We start from the raw sequence: 18,360 nt of genomic DNA on the forward strand, positions 1-18,360 counted from the left end.
AACTCTGGTTTAGAATGAGTAGTTTAGTGGTTTGGAATGAGTAGTTTGGAAGATTTATTTTGGCCATATGATTGTTATTCAGATCCAGCTCCTGCAGGGTCTGCATCACATAAAGTATTGACGGAACACACAGTTATCTTGATCTCAGTTATTATTGGATTCACAGCTTCTCTAAATGAGCTGCATTCGCTGTGCTCAGCGAGCCTCCGAAGTCTGACTAAAAGAGACCAGATGGCCAACCGGTGATATCAGCCACATGAAACCAGATCGACTGTCTTTCAAACTTAAACACACTTGCTTTGATAGTTTGAAGAAGTTTCCTGGAATCTGACTTTCAGTTCCAAAAGGAAATTGCTCAGTGATATGCTTGTGCACTTTTAAACTGATGGAGCATATAACAGAGTTGCTGAACTTTATGTGACTTGTTTCTGTTCTAGGAATTAGGTGTGGGTTATTTTCCGCTTGTTACATCATGATTATAATATCTTTTGCTTATTTCACACACACTCTGTTTTAGAATGTACACACACCTGTTTTCAGTGTTAGACAGGTTGCTTATTTTCTTGGAACTGAACTTCATGGTGTGGAGGAGTACTATTTACTGTAAAAGTGCTGGAAGCTTCTTCAGTTCATATGGAGGAGTATCTGATGTGAACATATTTGATATCTTTCCTAGCATAGCTGGACTCTGGTCTGCTGAGTTTTAGAAACAATCCTTGAAAATTTCTGCTGATGTTTGGGGGGAAAAAAATTGTATTGGTAGCTTTTATAAGAGAAAGAAAAGTCTTAACTGATCTGTAAGTGTACTTTCAAAAGACTTTCTATTTGTCTCTTTGTCAGAACAGCCACATAATGTGTAAATGATAGCTAGTGTTTTCAGTGATTATTTATTTTTACATCAGTTAGTTTGTTTATTTCTTTCCATGTGTTGTTGATTCTAAAAACACATTTTCTACAGGGAACAAACTTTTTGTTTGTTTTCTATTTTTAGTTCAACCTATTGAAAAAAATTAAAATAGCTTTTGCATAGGCCACAAATTTTGTTTTATTTTTATATTTTCTTCCCTAATATGTCAAATTCAGCAATTATGCATTAAATTGGAGGATGTGTTAATTTACTTCTGCGTGACATTTGACCAGTGGTGCCCAAACGTGTGCATTCAGACTGTACATGTGAAAGTATGGGTAACTTTATGTCCATTTGATAAACAAGCCAGAGTCTGTTTAAAAAGGAAGAAACCTGGAGAGAAGAGCAGTGGACGGAGCCAGAGGGCGTGTGGTCAGCTGTAGCGGCGTATGGGTTTTGATGTTGGCCCCTGTAGTGGTTTAAGAATGTTCAGAATGCAGGCAGAGACTCAGTAACAGTACTGTGAGCTGCTGCTGTGGTGTAGAGTTTAATAAAGCAACAGCAGCAGCTTTTCTACAGTTTAGTTAGGACCACACTGGACTTCTGTTACGCCTCACTGGAAGAACCTGCTGAATTCGGAGCATTTCACCGCGCAAAGCTGAATTGCATGCACTCTTGCTCTCACTCTCTCTCTCTCTCGTTTGTTCAGTTAATTATTGCTTTGTTGCTATTTTTCCTACAAACTTCCACATTTTCAAATTGTTTATTATTAATGATAAATAATGGCAACATTACTGGAACTAATAACAATTAAAAATCCTAATGAAATTAAAATGCCCTGCGATGGACTGGCGACCTGTCCAGGGTGTATCATACCTTACGCCCGATGACCGTTGGGATAGGCTCCAGCACCCCCCATGACTCTGAGAGAGAAGCGGCTTGGAAAATGTGAAATTAAAATGAAAAATAAAAAAAATCAATTAACTGCTAAAATAAATGTAATCAACTAAGTAACTTGCACACCTCTCAGCAAGTCCATCTGCTAAATGGGTAAGTGTGTGTGTGTGTGTGTGTGTGTGTGTGTGTGTATATGTGTGTGTATATATATATGTGTATATATATATATATATATATACACATACACACCCACACACACACACACACTGTCGGGTGCATGAATGGAAGTGGATAACATCCGAATCTGCAGATTTTTTTTTTTCCCCCAAATACACAATTATTTTGGCTGATCTGTGTTGCATCTTATTTTCATTTATGAATTTAAAATGCCAGTTTGGCCCATTAAGGATCAAATAATGTTATTAATATTGCAGTTTTGGTTAATAGAAAGTACTTGAAGTGTGTTATGTTTCATGGGTTCATTCAGCCCACACAGTCTGAGATTGTGGTGAAAAGGCTAATAAAAACTGGCTGTTGGCCAATTTAAGTGGAAGACTGCTTTAACTATTTTAAGTGGTGTGTTCAGCAGAGATGTTCAGTAGTTGAGAAGTCCAGTCTGAGGTCTCTGTGGTGCATGTCTGTTTAGCTGCAGACGTTGCATTATACAAAAGTAAATCTTACTGCAGGCTAAAAATCGGGTTCAACACTGCTTCAAATAATCAGACTTTCATTGCAGAAAAACTTTCAGACTGAAAGAGAGAACTGAAGTGCTACATGCAGTTAAAAGAAAGAATAGTTTATATAGCATATAAGCTGGCTGAGTAACTAATCCAGTTTAAACTTACTAAACTTCGAACTAAAACCCATAACTTATTAAAACATCAACCAGACTTTCTGACAACTTCTAGCCATTGTGTTAACTAGCATTCTTGCTATCCAGACTATATGCTAGCACTACATTTAGTGCATTTAGTGCTTCTTCATTCTGTCCATCATCTGAATGAAGTCGCAAGTTGGCCAGCGTGCGACTCAGGTGCAGCTCAAGTCTGAGGCCCCATTTCTGATGCATATACACAATCAGTGACAGTGGTCAAGAATAAATCATCTGGGTGCCTTTGTGTGAAGAGCTGATATAAAGATAAGTGAAACTGCACAGATCTGCGTGAAATCTGTCAACTCCCACTCGCCCTGGCATTTTCGGTATTGTGATGAATTCATCTGTTTCATTACTGCCCAGACAGTGTGGCTTCTTGTTTGGTTAGTGTGCTGTCTTTAAAAGTGTCTCCTTTTTTTCTCTCTCTTTTTCTATCCTTCTCGTTTTTAACACTTTCACTCTATCTTTCCCAATCTCAGGAGAACGACGCAGCTTTCAGTATGATGTTTTTTTCACATCACTTCGCAGTGCAACTGAGTCATAAGTCGCACTTAAAGATTATAAAACAGCAAGTCAGATACCTTTTAATGGCATTCTTTTTTAACCGTTGCCCACACTTCAGGGCCATGCAGTCAGCACCTTTCATCCTTCTCTTGCACACAGCCCACATCTTTTGAAGTCTAAGTGCTCGGCCTGTCTTAAAGATGGAGCAGAACCAGACTACCAGCTAGCCTTTGAGAGCAGCTTTTATTCACTGTTTAAATTATGCCGTGCTGACATTGTGTTACTCTTGTCACTCTTCTCACTCTTCTTAAAGGTTTTTTGTGGTGATGATGTAAGTCAGTATAATAGCGTAATTCTCGCCTCTTGCATGTCTCTGCTGTGCTCTCAGATTGAGCTGTGGATAATATCTACTTTTTGCAGCTCTGTAGAAGCTGTTTTTTTCCAGTGTCCTTGCTATTTAATGCGCATTCTGACAGCATGAGCCAGTACCCAGGATCCACGCCTTGTCTCAAATCTGTGTAAGGGCTGCACAATATGGACAAAACACCCTAGTGCAATTATATTGTCACATATTGCAGTATACCTTACTATCAGTTACATTTAATTATTGTAATTATTTTATTCAATAATTTTAAAGGCAGATTAACAGAGTAGTTTTAAAAAAAGGCTTAACAATAAAAATGGACTTAATGAAATGACAATTACTGCACTGACAATGACAAAGTATTTTTAAAATGGAATTATATATATGTATGTGTGTGTGTGTGTATGTATGTGTGTGTATATGTATATATATCACACACACGTGTAATAGACATTGAATATGCATATCATACAACCATACAACTTGCTAGCTAATCATTGTTGATTCATCATCAGAGCATGAGATGTCCCAATCCAGATTTTTTTGCCCTACAATACGATCTAAGTACTGTTGAGTATTGGCAGAACTTTGTATTATCATAGATAATACAGCCACAGAATTAGATAATGTATTCTAATACTAATTAATTACACAGTGCAGTCACTTAATTGTTACATAATGGCATTCTGAATGAATGAATGTTTTATTTATTTGGTCATTTTATAGTGTGTCTAATAATGAATTTGCTTAAATTTTATTTACTTTAAAAAGGAGACATGCATTATGACCAATTAATATTCCAATATTGATTGAGAATCTGTACAAAAATAAATAATAAATAATATGAAGAATAAAATAATAAAAACATAAAATTATATAAACCTGAAAATAATGTCAGGCTGTGGGCTTTTTAGGGTTCCTGCACTGGTGTTGCAATACAGTTGAGGGAAGTTTCTGTGTGAGATGCCCCTTTAGATGAGCTAAGGAGCGAACACTGGATGCTGATGAGGACTTGTCAGCTTGAGTAGTTAGCCTATCCAGGTAAACTGTATCTAGGTCTTCACTGAGGTGGTGCAGACTTGCTGATGTATTTAGAGCACAGTATGACTTGCAGTGAGCTATAAACATTAGCATAACTTCACCAAGCCATTGTGTCTTAAACCACATTGACAAGCCTACAACATTAATGAAGACCTAGATGTGGGTTGACAGAAGTTTTGGTGATGTATTTTTACAGACATTATTCAGGCTATTTGCATGGCTGTCTAGTTCTGGTGTTTGTTATTAATGTTAACCTCTAGCTATAATTTAAAAAAGCAACAATTCAACTGCAAACATGTTTTGGCTGATCAGTTATATCTGGGATAATACTTTAATTATCAGCCTTTAATCAAAGTGTTGAACAATGTTGTCTTTTTTTTATTTTATTAAACCCAAAGGTCTCCAGGTAGCTCATAAGTCATAATACTGTATGCAGCTCCAAGACTCTTTCCCTGTTCATCCGTAGCGCTGCAGCTTCTGCTGCACCCTTCTACCCAGCACTGTCAATTCCTAATAATGCACGGTCTGTGGATAGAGATTTTATTTAAATATCTGTAAGATGTCAAGTGTAAAGAAGGGGGTTTTAACAGCTCATTTTAGCAGTAAATCACACAATGAAACATCAGTGACCTTGACGAATGTCACTGTGATGAGAGGACCCTAATGAGTTATTTCAACAGAGGATCACTCCTATCCATACATGACAGCTTTTTTATCCATTGCCTTCTCTAAGATGCTGCTGGAATCATGTGTTTGGAATCCTTAATTTCTGTGTCACCTTGTTTTGGGGTCTAAATGAAATGTAAACACGCACAATTTAACACATTTGACATTAACCAATATTTGCGCTTCAATGTTGCTGTAATTAGTGCATTAATCTTTAATGCTTTTTTAATCCATTAACGTCCTTAAGGTAAATAGCGTTTTGTAAGAAGTTAATGAGACTGAAAAGTCTAATGTGATGGGGTTGGGCACCTGCATGTTAGCTAAGGCACAGTGTAAGCCATTATCTTGCTGCTCTGCCAGCAGAGCTGTCAAGCTGTCACTGAACTTTTCCTATTAGCCAAGTTTTATCTGGTCCAACCCAAACAGAGATGCTGATTTAAATACCGAGGTGTAATATTTTCTAAATCAGCCTTCATCCAGTTTAAGACGTGTCCCTTATTTGAATAGCAAAGAGGATGTCACTGTCAAAGCAGGATCTTAGTCAGCCATGGTCACCGTTCATGAAATGGAAATGGAAAAAAAAATGTTCATAGAGCTGAAATCAAATGAAACCTCTCCTATATTCTTGTCATCATTAAAGCCTAGCTGTAGACACTCTGATCTGTGTCAGGACACTCCTGGAGTTGTTTAATGTTGAGTCCTCTTTTGTGACTATATTTGTCACAGTACTTCAGCTGTATTGTTTCATTAATCATTGTCATTTATCATCTGTGCTTTTCACATTTGTAGACGAGAAGTACATTATGATCCTGCTACGCTACTGGACCAAATGGAGTGCTTTTTTAAGCCCCAGAAGACAAAACTAATTCATTGTTTTTCTGCCCTGCTACTCCATTTCATCCTGCTGTCCTCCTGTACAAGCACTGGTAAAATGAATTGCACATAGCAGATGTGTTGTCTGTATTTGGTACCCTTGTCTCATGCCGCAGCTTTGCAGTTAGTGAATCAGCCCAAGTCAAGCTTGTATATTGGCAGTCTGTCCGGCTGGGGTAAAGTGTCTCTGACAAGCCATGCTGCAGAGCTACTGAAAAAGAGGCAGTGTCTGTAATTAAAGGTCTATTTTAAATGGCGCTTTAAATTCCTTGTTCCTGGAGAAAGCCCTCACGCACATCTAATAGCACCCGCACACTCTCTGTTCGTTTCATAGGGATGAGGGTTAAATAAGCATCATTTCACCTTGTCAGCTGACTCATGCTCAGCAGCAGTGGATTAGTCCTATCTCACAGGATATTGTGCTGTTCAAGCACAGAAAAGTGCAATCATTCTCATAAATCTCTGGCCTGCAGTTTCTAAGCTGTACAGGCAGACTGTGAGATATATATATATATATATATATATATATATATATATATATATATATATATATATATATATATACGTGTAATGGCACCACCATTGGACTTGCCACTTGGGAGAGCATATAGAGAACTCCCTGTATGCCTCTCCACAGCCTTTGTTTAGTTTGATTTAATGTGTTAGATGTTGTTTTAAAATTGAGAAATGTGAACAGTGTTTTTATCCTGTAGGAACGTCATTAGCCTGGTTGAAGTGTTCACCCTCTTTGTGTTATGTTTGCCTATTGATGACTTGTTCCTCATTTTCCACCATGGGATAGATCCTTTGCTGTTTGTTCCAATAAAGGGCATTTTCTTTGAGAAGACAAACTGCATGTGTTTTTTTTTTTTTTGTTTTTTTTTGCACTGACCCTGGAGTATTATGTAAATTGTTACATCTAATATGTTATTGTTGGCTCAGTTGACCATGATTTTTAAATCGAGATCACTTAATGGCAGGAGCTTCAATCTGTGCTCAAATGGCGAATGTTTCAACAGAAAAAGTGACATCTGTGTTTAGATCTGAGATAAACATCAGTAAATAGGTTTGGAAATTGTAGTTCAAAGCACTCACTGATTAAGCTTGATGCTCATGCATTAGTGGGACTGAAATCTTGGGATCACACACTGTTCAACATGCTAAACAGAACCAATCTTGCACAAACACACTTTGTTCTCCTTTCTCTAGAAAGAAATAGACACAAATAAACAAACATACACAGTAATGAAACAACAGGTAAACATATTTAATTGGGGGTCACACTTACAGAAAAAGTAACCTATACACCGATTAGGCATAAAGTTATGACCACCTGCTTGTTTCTTTGCTCATTGTCCATTTTATCAGCTCCACTTTTTTTTCACGTGTGAAATTCATATAACTGTTGTAAGCTCATGCATGTAAAAATGTGATTAGGGTTCATTTTTGAATTTTAAATGTACTTGCAACTGATCGTGCTTCTCCCTTGAAGTCATTAAAAAACTGTGCAGATGAGTCTTTTCACCATTTTTTCCATACTTGCTGTATTTTCTTTTTTCATGCTCTTCCTTTTTATTATTGGTTGTTGGAGGACTCTGTTGTGCCCATCACAGATGATTCGATTTTCTCTCAACTATTTACTCTGACTACCCCAAAAATCTGCAGACTAGAGCCTACCGACTCAGACTTAGCCAGACCAAGAGAGCAGTACAGGCCTGAATGCGTGACCCCTACAGTGAGGATGTCTAGTACTTCTGTTATATTGTGGGGGGGGGATTTTGCTGGCATAGTTTGGGTCCATTTGTCCTCTAAGATGGAAGGGTCACTCCAAATACAGTTATTTGACTGATAGCCTTTATCCTATGGTGAAACATTTCTGTCCCAATGGAAGCCTCTTCCAGGATGAGAGGGTCACTGAATGGTTTATCTAGTATGAATATGATGTAAATCTAGAGATGTAACAGTGCAACATGTATTGTATTGAATTTTATCGCAGAGTGTTGCATTGTATTGTGATTAGTTTGTTAGCTTGTGGCTAGTGTGTTGGGGCTAAAATACTACCTTACAGCATTAGGTCAGGACATTATAAAGCACAGCTTTTGTTTCAAGTATTCAACTTGTACAACGCTGAATGATCTAAAAACTGAAAATGTTGTAAACATATCAGTTCCCAGCCACTCATCATTTCTGTTGTACTTATAAATGCGTTCAGTTGAGAGGCCGATGTATCGTACTGAATCGATTTATGAATTTCCGTGAATTGATACACTCCGTTGTACATATACTATGGCCATCTCAGTCACAGGTTTCAGTACAGTAGAGCATTTACAGGAGACTTTGGATTGATGTGTTGGAGCGTTCTCCATCACCATCATCAAAACACCAATTGAGGGAATATATTTTGGGAGACTGAAGTTCCAAAAAGCTACAAACGTGAGTTCTACATTTCCCATTCAGTTTTCTCTTCACAGTTTCAGATGCCCTATTAATGAATAATAATGTACTAATTATGTGTTGATTAATAAATAATGTATTAATGAATAATGTACTAATAAAATCTCCATTTAAAAGCTGCTTCTGATACTGCTGATCATGATCTCTCTATCAGATTGGTTTGATCTCTCTTGTGCTTCACTTAACTTCAGACATCTATTCCTTAGAGAAAAGACTTGTGCTGTTATATTTTGTCATGCTGTTTCAGAAAAGCAGACTGTTTGGATGTATTCTTGCAATGCTATTATTTAGTTGTATATGGCCTCCCTTAGGCAGTATTATTCAGCATCGTAGTCTGCCTTCACAGCTGTGCTGATGCCACACAATGTACTGTATATATTTATACTGGCAGTGATGCTAACTCATTTACTGACTTTTTTATCCTGCACTGTAAAATGGGAGAGTGACAGTTTTCTTAAAATGAAGCAAGTATAAGACAGAAATCCTCCTTAATGTTTAAGATCTAAGGACAGCAGAGGTTGAGCTCTGCATGTCAAAGAGAATGTAGACATTTTAGATATCTAGCTGGACTCTAATTCATGTTCTTGTAGTAAAAATGTTGTCACTAGTTTATTCTGCTAAACACTTGTCAGAACATATCTGTATTCAGAAGGCACTGTGTAAACGATGCTTGCTTTCACTTTGTCATGTTAAACTACTAGTGTATTCTAATTGGAGACTTGACAGAGTGTTTTAAGCTACATGTATGTGATAATACTACTACTGGTATTTTTATGATTTAATATTAATAATAATAATTTAGCATAAAAATGTACAGACTGCTTCAACAGAAGTATAATATCAAATCTGTCTGTATTTATTATGTTCACTCAGCTACAGCTGTGTCCTCCCCTCAAAAGCTGTTCCCAAATGTCTAACTGACACTGCTCTTCTTCAAATAAACACTAACATTGACACAAGCAGCTACATAGATGTCACAGATTTCTTTCACATGTGCATCTGAATAACTGAAAGCAAGTTCCTGAAATTAAAATATGATAAAGGCAAAGGTTGGAAAAAGTAAATACTGAGAATTGTGATATTATATATTTAGTTGTTGCTTTTATGTTTTCTGTTTTTTTCCTGATGCCTGAGCTGAGCTGTTTTTAACTGTTGCTGTTATTGACAATGAAGTGTGTGTGTGTGTGTGTGTGTGTGTGTGTGTGTGTGTGTGTGTGTGTGTGGACAGACAGACAGACAGACAGACAGACAGACAGACATTGATCCCGGAGGGAAATTGCAGTGTTTCAGTAGCAATGTCTATATGTGTGTGTATATACACAATATTTCCAAAGGTATTCAGTCACCCATCCAAATCATTGAGTGCAGGTGTTCCAATTACTTCCTTGGCCACAGGTGTATAAAACAAAGTACCTAGTCATGCAGACTGCTTCTACAAACATTTGTGAAAGAACGGGTCACTCTCATGGTACCGTGATAGGACGCCTGGGTTTGAGTCAAATTTTGTAATGTAATGAACGTTGTTGTTTGAGGTTTTATTCTGACTGTGTGACTGTGTCTGTCTGTCTGTCTGTCTGTCTGTCTGTCTGTCTGTCTGTCTGTCTGTCCTTTGTGTCATGAATAACCTTGAATAAACTCAGAATTTGTATTCTGAGGTGAGGTACGCCTCTACTAATTTTGCTCCAGAAAAAAAATACACTTTTCTTTTAGGTCATTGTTGAAGTTCGTTCTCCTGACCTCATGCAGTGCAGTAATTACATGGCTTGAAGGTTCACTGTGTCGCAATGCTTGAGTGACTCTTTAGGAAACATTTGTGTAGACCCTCAGCCCTTTGCTCGTGTGACAACTTGGGCATGCTCTGTTTGCAGTTCCTAAATAGCCTCTTCTTTGCCCTGCTGATGGGATTGCTATGGTAACTCCTAGCTGGTACCAGTCTGGAGAAGGGGCTCTCGCAGGGCTTCTGATTTCTCAAGAGCTCCTCATCCCCACCTGGTTGCTCTGGCCTTTGAAATTCATCCCACAGTGCTCCACAGACGCTGCACTGCTCAAATCAAAGGGCTTTCATCTCTCTCACCAGGCAAACGGGCGCTCCCCTTCCCTCATAAACGACGAAAAAAGGTGGAAATCAGAAGGAGCAATGAAGTGGTGTTCTCCTGTTTGGAAGGAAGGGAGATTTGGGTTTCTCAGCAGCAGGAAGTTACCTGTGATCTGAGCAAAGGCTGTAATCAAACACTTTGAGCAGCTGGGAGCTGATGCACCTGATGTGTCTGTCTGGTGTTGTTTGAGATGAGAACGTTTAAGCTGACAACTGGTCTTCTGGCACTGGGCTTTTATCGCTGCCATTGATTTCTTTGAGTCTAATATGTGCCTTTAATATGTGCAGGATGTCAGCCCTCCAGGACCGGCGTTGATGAGCCCTGTTGTATCACAAAAGATAAATCCTAAGATTTTAAAGACTAGTGATGCACCAAAATGAAAATACTTGAAATTCAGGACACCCTGGGCCATAAACTCCAACTGAAAACTGACTGTAAATAAAAACAGCTTACAGTAAATAAACTTACTTCAGTTAATATTGAATGTAGGCTAAAGTATGTGCCACAAAATCCAACATCTTTGACGACAGACAATAGTTGGTTATTCAGAGCAATTACATTATTTTCTTTAGTTGTACTTTGTGGGATGTCAAGTTGTCAAGCAGAATCAAACGTGTAATGGAGAAATTCTTAAGAGTTACATCCCCACTTGATACTTGGCATGAACTGTGATTATAAATCGCTTGTCTAATGTTCCTTGTAGAAACCGTGAAATAGTTCCACTTGGCTGACCTTTTTACTGTTTCAGCTGCAGCTCAAAAATGTGTGAACGCATCTGTGCTGTTAAGCACAGGAGAGTAAGGACTGTTTCTCATTTACCATTATTATTATTTATCATTTTTTTACCTTTTTGTTTTCCAGCCAAAAATCAAAGGTGCCAATTTTATCTGAAAATGTTCCGTGACAGACATTTTGAGGCATCCCTACTAAAATCAGAAATTGGACAGCTTTTTTTATTTTAGGGTATTTTTATTAATAAAACACACCACATATATGCATAGATTTTAATTTAGTATTCATGAACTGTAAGATATAGATGGTTAGGTCTGTGTAATCTGCTTGTGTTTGAACATGTTGCAGTAATTCATTTTTATAATGCATTGTAATTTTAAATTCACCAAAACCACATATTTAGTAAGTCTAGAGTTCAAGTGTCTGACCTCAAAACAGCTTGATTAGATTATGATTATGATACATTAGGAAAATATCACTAAACTAAATTTCACTATGATTTGCTTTATTTTTGTGGGACATCTTAGAATTATTAAGAACATACAGAACACACAACTATGACTCTTTACACAGAAGTGAAAAATATATGTAAAATAAACATATTTTTAGACTTTTATGTTGCCAAAAATGTGCTTTAGATGAATATTATTATAATGGTTTAACATTGATTCCTACATTTCATTAACAATGCAGTTTGCAACATTATATGCATTTTTATGCCCATATGGCAGTGCAGTTGTGAGTAGGTGATACTAGTTTGCCAAAATGTGGACAGTGTGCATGTTTGTGGAAGGAAGAGTGAGTGTCATTATTGGGGAGCTGTTGACACTACTGGAGAAGCCGTGTCCCTTACACACAGTGTGTGTGTCATATTGTGCCACAGTGAAAGCGGCTGCAGGAGCTCAGAGAGCTTTACTCACAGACTTGGAGTCAGATAATGTAATGAAATTACACTCTTCCTGCATCCCACGCTCGCATGGGCGGTCCCACTACTCACAATAACCCAGCTCTATATCAGCTGTGCTCTCAGTAAGAACTAGTTTAATGTGGATTACATTTACAATTTTTAGTACTTCTGTTCATATTACACATATATAAACATAACGAATGATGTGGTGCACTAGGGAAATAATTTTTTTGTGATTCCTCACCACATACTGATTGTTTTCATTTCTTTAGTAGTGTTATTCTCACCACATCCCATCAACCACAGATATGCTAATGTTTAGCCAAAATTTGGTGGGAAAAATCCCTCTGTGACAGTGAAGAATAATGAAATGCAAATGAAGATGCAAAGTGAAATGGCACTTCAGAAAGAGAGAGCTGTATGATCGATTTAAGTTAAATATTTGTAAGAGACGTCCAACTGAACTTCAGCATGCTCTGGTGCTCTGCGAGACAACGGATCTTGTTTATGTAAAATATTCCTTTAAATTAGTCAGATCTCACATGGATATTAAAAGATGTTTTGTACCATCCCTCCCAATTTATTTGGCTGTTGCGTAACTGTCATTTGGATGTTGGCACCGGGCCGATTGTTTTGAAACGGAGCTGGCCGCAAATTCTGTGATTAACGGCGAAGCTGTGGAATATGGCACTGACAAATCTGTCAGTCAGAAGCTGAAGCTTGCCAAATATGAAAGCAGAATGTCTGCATTGCTTGGCTCAACATCGATTCCATTTTATTTTTTATTTTTTTGCCTTTAATTTGGATTTGGGATGAGTTCTTGTGGAGCTATGTGCTCAGTGTGCTTTAGATCCGCTGCTCCTGGGAGATGACACTGCTCGTTGTTCAGCAGGCAGGTCACAGTTTTCATTTTGTTCAGGTCCTTGGCGCGACATCCAAAAGGGAATTGCAATAGCAGTGTTTCCATCTTCACAAAGAATGCTCTCGCTTCAGTGCTGTCTGCCCCTAGTGTGGTGAACCTTGTGCTAGTGCCAAGAAATATAGCCATGGTTGCCTCAAAACTCACTCACTAGAAATTATGTTTATGCTGCTAGAGGAACATGTCCATCCCCCCGCTTTCCATCTCTGTCTTGATTGTCAGGTCTGTAATGCGCTAGTTCTCTTGCTTTCATTCTCTTGCTGTGAACGTTCTCCATATGAATGAGTAGTCTGCTGCATGCTGTGCTTTGCTGTATGTCGCTGATTTATGATCTTCACTAAATCTAGCTCGCTTCGAGGTTAGTCGGAAATTCATATGTCTTCCTCTGTCACTTTGGCATTTTTATTAGATAAGCAAATGAAATCTCATCAAGCACACGAGGTTCATGTGTTAGTTGTGTTACTATACAGGATGAGCCTTTTCCTCAGAGACTTATTCAGGCTGTAGGAATTTCTTTAGGCTAGATTACATTGGGCGCAGAGCCCAGGTTTAGTATGCGCACATGAGGTTTTAATAAGTTCAAAAAGGCTTTTTCTTTAATCATAAAGTTGTATCCACAGTGGGACTGGGTAATGATCTAGTGAAACAATGATCTAGTATGTCACACACAGCAGTTTTGGGCCTTCTTTTGAGATCTTAAATTTCTATTACTTTCATTGTTTTTGCTGATACTTTTCTATTAAATACAAAAATGCCTGTCAGTATTGTAACAGCTCTTTCCTAATAATATATTTTGCAGCACTCATCTTTATGTTCATCAAACGTTGAGTGTCAAGGAAAAATCTTTGAAGGAAGAAAATATTTTGCCTCATTAATGAGTTATAAGCAGTTGTTAAAAATCACATACTGTCAAATATCAAAAATACAAATCTTTGAGCCAAAAGAATAAGGTTTGAGTGCTGATGACTAAGGCTGTCAAAATAAAACCTGACATTTAAACATTCATAAAATCCAGCGAAAAAATGCCATTCAAATGTAGAAAATGCCCATTTGAATATTTTAAGCTACCTCTGCTGCAGTTCCTAGAATGTTCCAAACCAATTACTTAACACAAACAGCAGCTACGAAAGAACATGGCATTGCTGACCATAAACATCAGTGATTTATTTTGGCTTTAATTAGAGCTAAATTGTATGCCAATGTTTGCAAACATCTAAAAAGCTGTTTAGCAATTCAACGTAATAATTGTTATTTAATATGCTTAAATATTTAAATGAAAAAAAAAAAAACGTAAGTTAAGTGAATGACATGCTTCTGATGGTAGACTTTTTTTCTGATAAACCAATGCTCTAAATGTGGATGCCTTGTAGTACAGTAAGCTAAAAAAATTGTGATATTTGTAAGGAAGTAAAGTGAACTGCTAGTTTAGCTGCCTGACTAAGCTGCTGCACAGCACAGCCAGTCTTACTATGTTATTAAAGACAACTGTCTTCCAAGTCACAACACCCTAGCTGAGAATCATTGGAGACATAGCATTTGACTGAGAAATCTGGCGTTTACTACTACTTTAATGTGTTTACTACTTTTTTTGCAGTATAGTGTAATATTTTATTTAAAAATGTATTTAAATGTATTTAAAATTACAATAAAACAGGACAAAAAGAAAACAAGGGGAAATTTGCTGATGACATTACTTATTTATACTTTACTAAGGTCTTGGAACTGGAGTGTAATGAGTGCATGGCCATGATTTAATAAGGCATGGGAACAACTTGTTTATCTCATTTATACACCTTACAAAGTCATAGCCACACAATAGGATCCTGTTTCCATGCTTTAATAAGTTAAGGCCACATATTTGTCAAAAGACAAATATTGTAGAATTCTCATTTTATTTGACAGCCCTACTGGTGTCACCACAAATAGATAATGCATGGTAGTAGTGCCACTAATATTTTACACATGGTATTGTTTTTCTCAGAATAAATGTGGTTAGCTGTTAAGTCACCTAATAACACAGAACCTAATACCTCATTTGTAATAAAATCATTTTAAAAAGCTAAGTATCCCCACATTTTTATGATCAATATGCTTTAAACCTGTGCAGCTCATAGTGTCCTCCCTTCAGTATGTGGGCTGAGGTAGGGTTTGTCTCACTGCGTTCCACCAGCCCCTGGAGACTCCAGTTAAGGTAAACAAAAACAGTCCTCCCAATGGCAAACAGAAGGTGAAAGGGAGGGATGATCTACAGTAGGGGGGCAAAGGAAGAAAGAAAAATGACCAAGTTTGGGAGGGAATGGAAAAGACAGAGGGGGGGAGAGAGAGAAAGCACAAGCAGTAAGGGATGCACAGGCCTGTATAAACAGTATGAGAGCAGAACTCCCTCTGAAGGTCTTGCTGTGGGCCGGCCACCCACAGCATTACTACAAGCAGTATGACCAGTAAACACTCTTCATTTGATCCCTCTCTGTACAGCCGTGGAATTTCATTTGATGAGAGAGAGTGAGGGGGGAGGATGCTAATGACTGACATTTGGTCAATAGGCCACATGCCTTGAAGAAATGCTGGATATGTTGTGGGTGTTTTGTAGCATGTTGGAGTGCTCATAGCTCCTTGTAGGTTTGTGTTAATGTGAAGAACTTGTAGGTGGTGATGTGTGTACAGATTGCATTTCTCTTTCTTTTGTGCTCTGTATACAATGACATGTGCTTAGCTCACTGTATGAACAATAACATTGCTAGTTTCTTGTCAGGTTGCTCTTCGAATTCTGTGAAAATTCTGAAATAAGGAAATGGTTATCAGAATAATTCCTAGTAAGCAGGTATTAAGAGGGTGCCATCCAGCAAACTTGTTTACATTTTACATTAACTTATTTAATATCTGGATTTAATATCTGGGCGATATGGCTCTGAAATAATATCGCGATATTTCAGGGTATTTTTGTAATAACGATATTTTTGGCAATATGACAAAACACTGAATAACATTTTATTAATTTCAAAAACATGCTATTACAATAAAATACATGTTAACGTTTTATTTAGTATAAATATGTTTCAAATATTCAGTAGACACAAAAAACAGATTCTGATTGAGATATTAGTCAGATTGTTAACATATTAGGATGCTTGTAAATGTGGCTATCGGAAAGTTAATAAAAATACATTAAAATAAATAAATGTAAATAACATGAGGTGGTTAAGAGCACTCATGGTGCTTTCGAGTGCTGCTACTACACCTACACTCAAATGTTGTGACATAATGCAAGCAAGTTGCTTCTTGCTTTGATGTAGCAGTTTATTTGATTCATGTTATTTAAATAGATGGCAGATTTTTTTATTTAATCTAATGTCAGTTTGGCCCCTTAAAAAGCGTTTTAGTGTTTAGTGTTTGCCTGGCTTTGGCTGATAGGACGTTATAGCAGTTTGTACTTCGTCTTCATTTAATCTACATAGTGTGAGCTGTTGACTAAATAAGAAAAAAGGAAGTGAATAAATTGGCAAAAATGTCTATTGGCCAGTTTGACTAAAGAATTTGGAATCAGCAACAAAAAGGCATGACTGGTACATCAAAAACGATGCAAGGTGTAAACTGCCACAAATAAAAACGATGCAAGGTGTAACCAAACTTAAAGATCTAGTTGACTTATTGAGCTGAATAACTATTTATTGATGTATTTGTTTATTTATTGCCAAAGTCAATATTTATAACAAATACAGTATAAAATGTTAGTTTCCAATGTTGAGCTCACACCAACACAGCAGTTGCCTGAAACCTTGTCTTTAACAAAAACATGCTTTACTGTTCAGTTAAGATGTCTCAGTGTTATGTGACTCATTTTAGATCTGAACTTTCATTTCAGTAACCAACAAGAAGCCAGCACAGGTGTCCATCACGAAAGTGAAGCAGTTTGAGGGCTCTTCCTCTTTTGTCAGAAGATCACAGTGGACCCTGGACCAGTTGAGGCAGGTGAATGGCATCGACCCCAACAGGGTGAGTCACTGGACCATACCAGGACACTGTTGAGAGTCCTTTGATTCTGTGGACTATGCTGGCTGAGGAGGGGAACTGCTTGGTCATTCTTCTCTTGTACTCAACTGTCCATCTCGGCCATTTAAAATATTTTTCAGTCCTGCTGTTCTTTCTATACAGCATTGTTCACTTTCTTTCTGTCCTTTTTTCCTTTCTGTACCTCCTCTCTCTCTCTTGCCCTTTTGCTCTCTTTCCCTCTCTGTCTCTTTCTTTCTGTCATTGCACAGGATTGCCCAGAGTTTGACTTGACGTTTGAGAATGCATTTGACCAGTGGGTGGCCGGCTCTTCTGGAGACAAGTGCATGTTTGTTCAGGTCCTCCACAACACCTGCCAGCGTCACAGCGCAGATAGAAAACCTGAGTTTGTCAACTGCCAGTCTAAACTGCTGGGAGGTGAGCAGACTGACCCAAACACATACTTGACTCACTATAAACTCTTCTGAATGAGTACCTTTAGGCTAGAATGCTACAGATTTGCTGCATGGAGTTCTCTCTCATCAGACTGCTTCTTCTGTTTGAAGAAAATCTGTGGCAAGGTTCTTGAATTTGAATTAGTGTTTTGACCAGTTGTATGTTGTTAATAAGTTTTGTGTTTTTTTATTTATTTTGTTCTCACTCACACATATTTAAAGTAATTGATGATATATAGAGCTGTTTAGAGATATTCTGCTTAATATTTCATGCAGCTGTTCTGCTTAATTGGAAAAATAACGGGATGAGAAGATGCATATTAATCGTCAGAAAAAGCAGTCTGTTTTGAATGAACTCAAATAATGTTACTGATACGCTTACTTGATCAGCCTTTTATATCCGAGCTGCAGTGTGTTTCTTTGGTAAACTTGTTAGTGGTTATTTGTCTGCTTAGAGGGTCTTGCTGAAGCTATTGGAGTTGCTTCTGGTGTTAAGCATCTTCTCCTTTTTCCTGATAGTAACTCCCCAGTAAGCTCCCTCCCACTTAATAAAGCACAGCTTGTAGTTTGGCTCCATGCCCTTTCTCTCCCATGGAGGATCTAGTGTACTGAGAGTACTCTGTGGATTAGTGTGGGTAGCGGTGTCAGGCAGAGCTTTGGAGAGCAGGGATTCACAGCTGGGTCAGATACATACGTGCTGTTCTAGCTATTCAGTCAAACTTGCTGTTTATGGACCTCTCTGCT

The 18,360-nt window shown here is 37.7% G+C and overlaps 1 protein-coding gene across 1 annotated transcript in view; it reads left to right on the forward strand.

The window, feature by feature from the left end:
• Positions 1-18,360, forward strand: part of stxbp6 (syntaxin binding protein 6 (amisyn)) — an 89,655-nt gene that overhangs the window by 50,181 nt on the left and 21,114 nt on the right. Inside the window, exons 3-4 of the mRNA XM_017690912.2 lie at positions 17,037-17,167; positions 17,434-17,599. Of these exons, the coding sequence (XP_017546401.1) occupies positions 17,037-17,167; positions 17,434-17,599 (297 nt within the window). The remainder of the gene's footprint in view (positions 1-17,036; positions 17,168-17,433; positions 17,600-18,360) is intronic.

The sequence above is a fragment of the Pygocentrus nattereri genome, chromosome 10 (assembly GCF_015220715.1).
Source record: "Pygocentrus nattereri isolate fPygNat1 chromosome 10, fPygNat1.pri, whole genome shotgun sequence".
In the NCBI taxonomy this organism is placed as follows: Eukaryota; Metazoa; Chordata; class Actinopteri; order Characiformes; family Serrasalmidae; genus Pygocentrus; species Pygocentrus nattereri.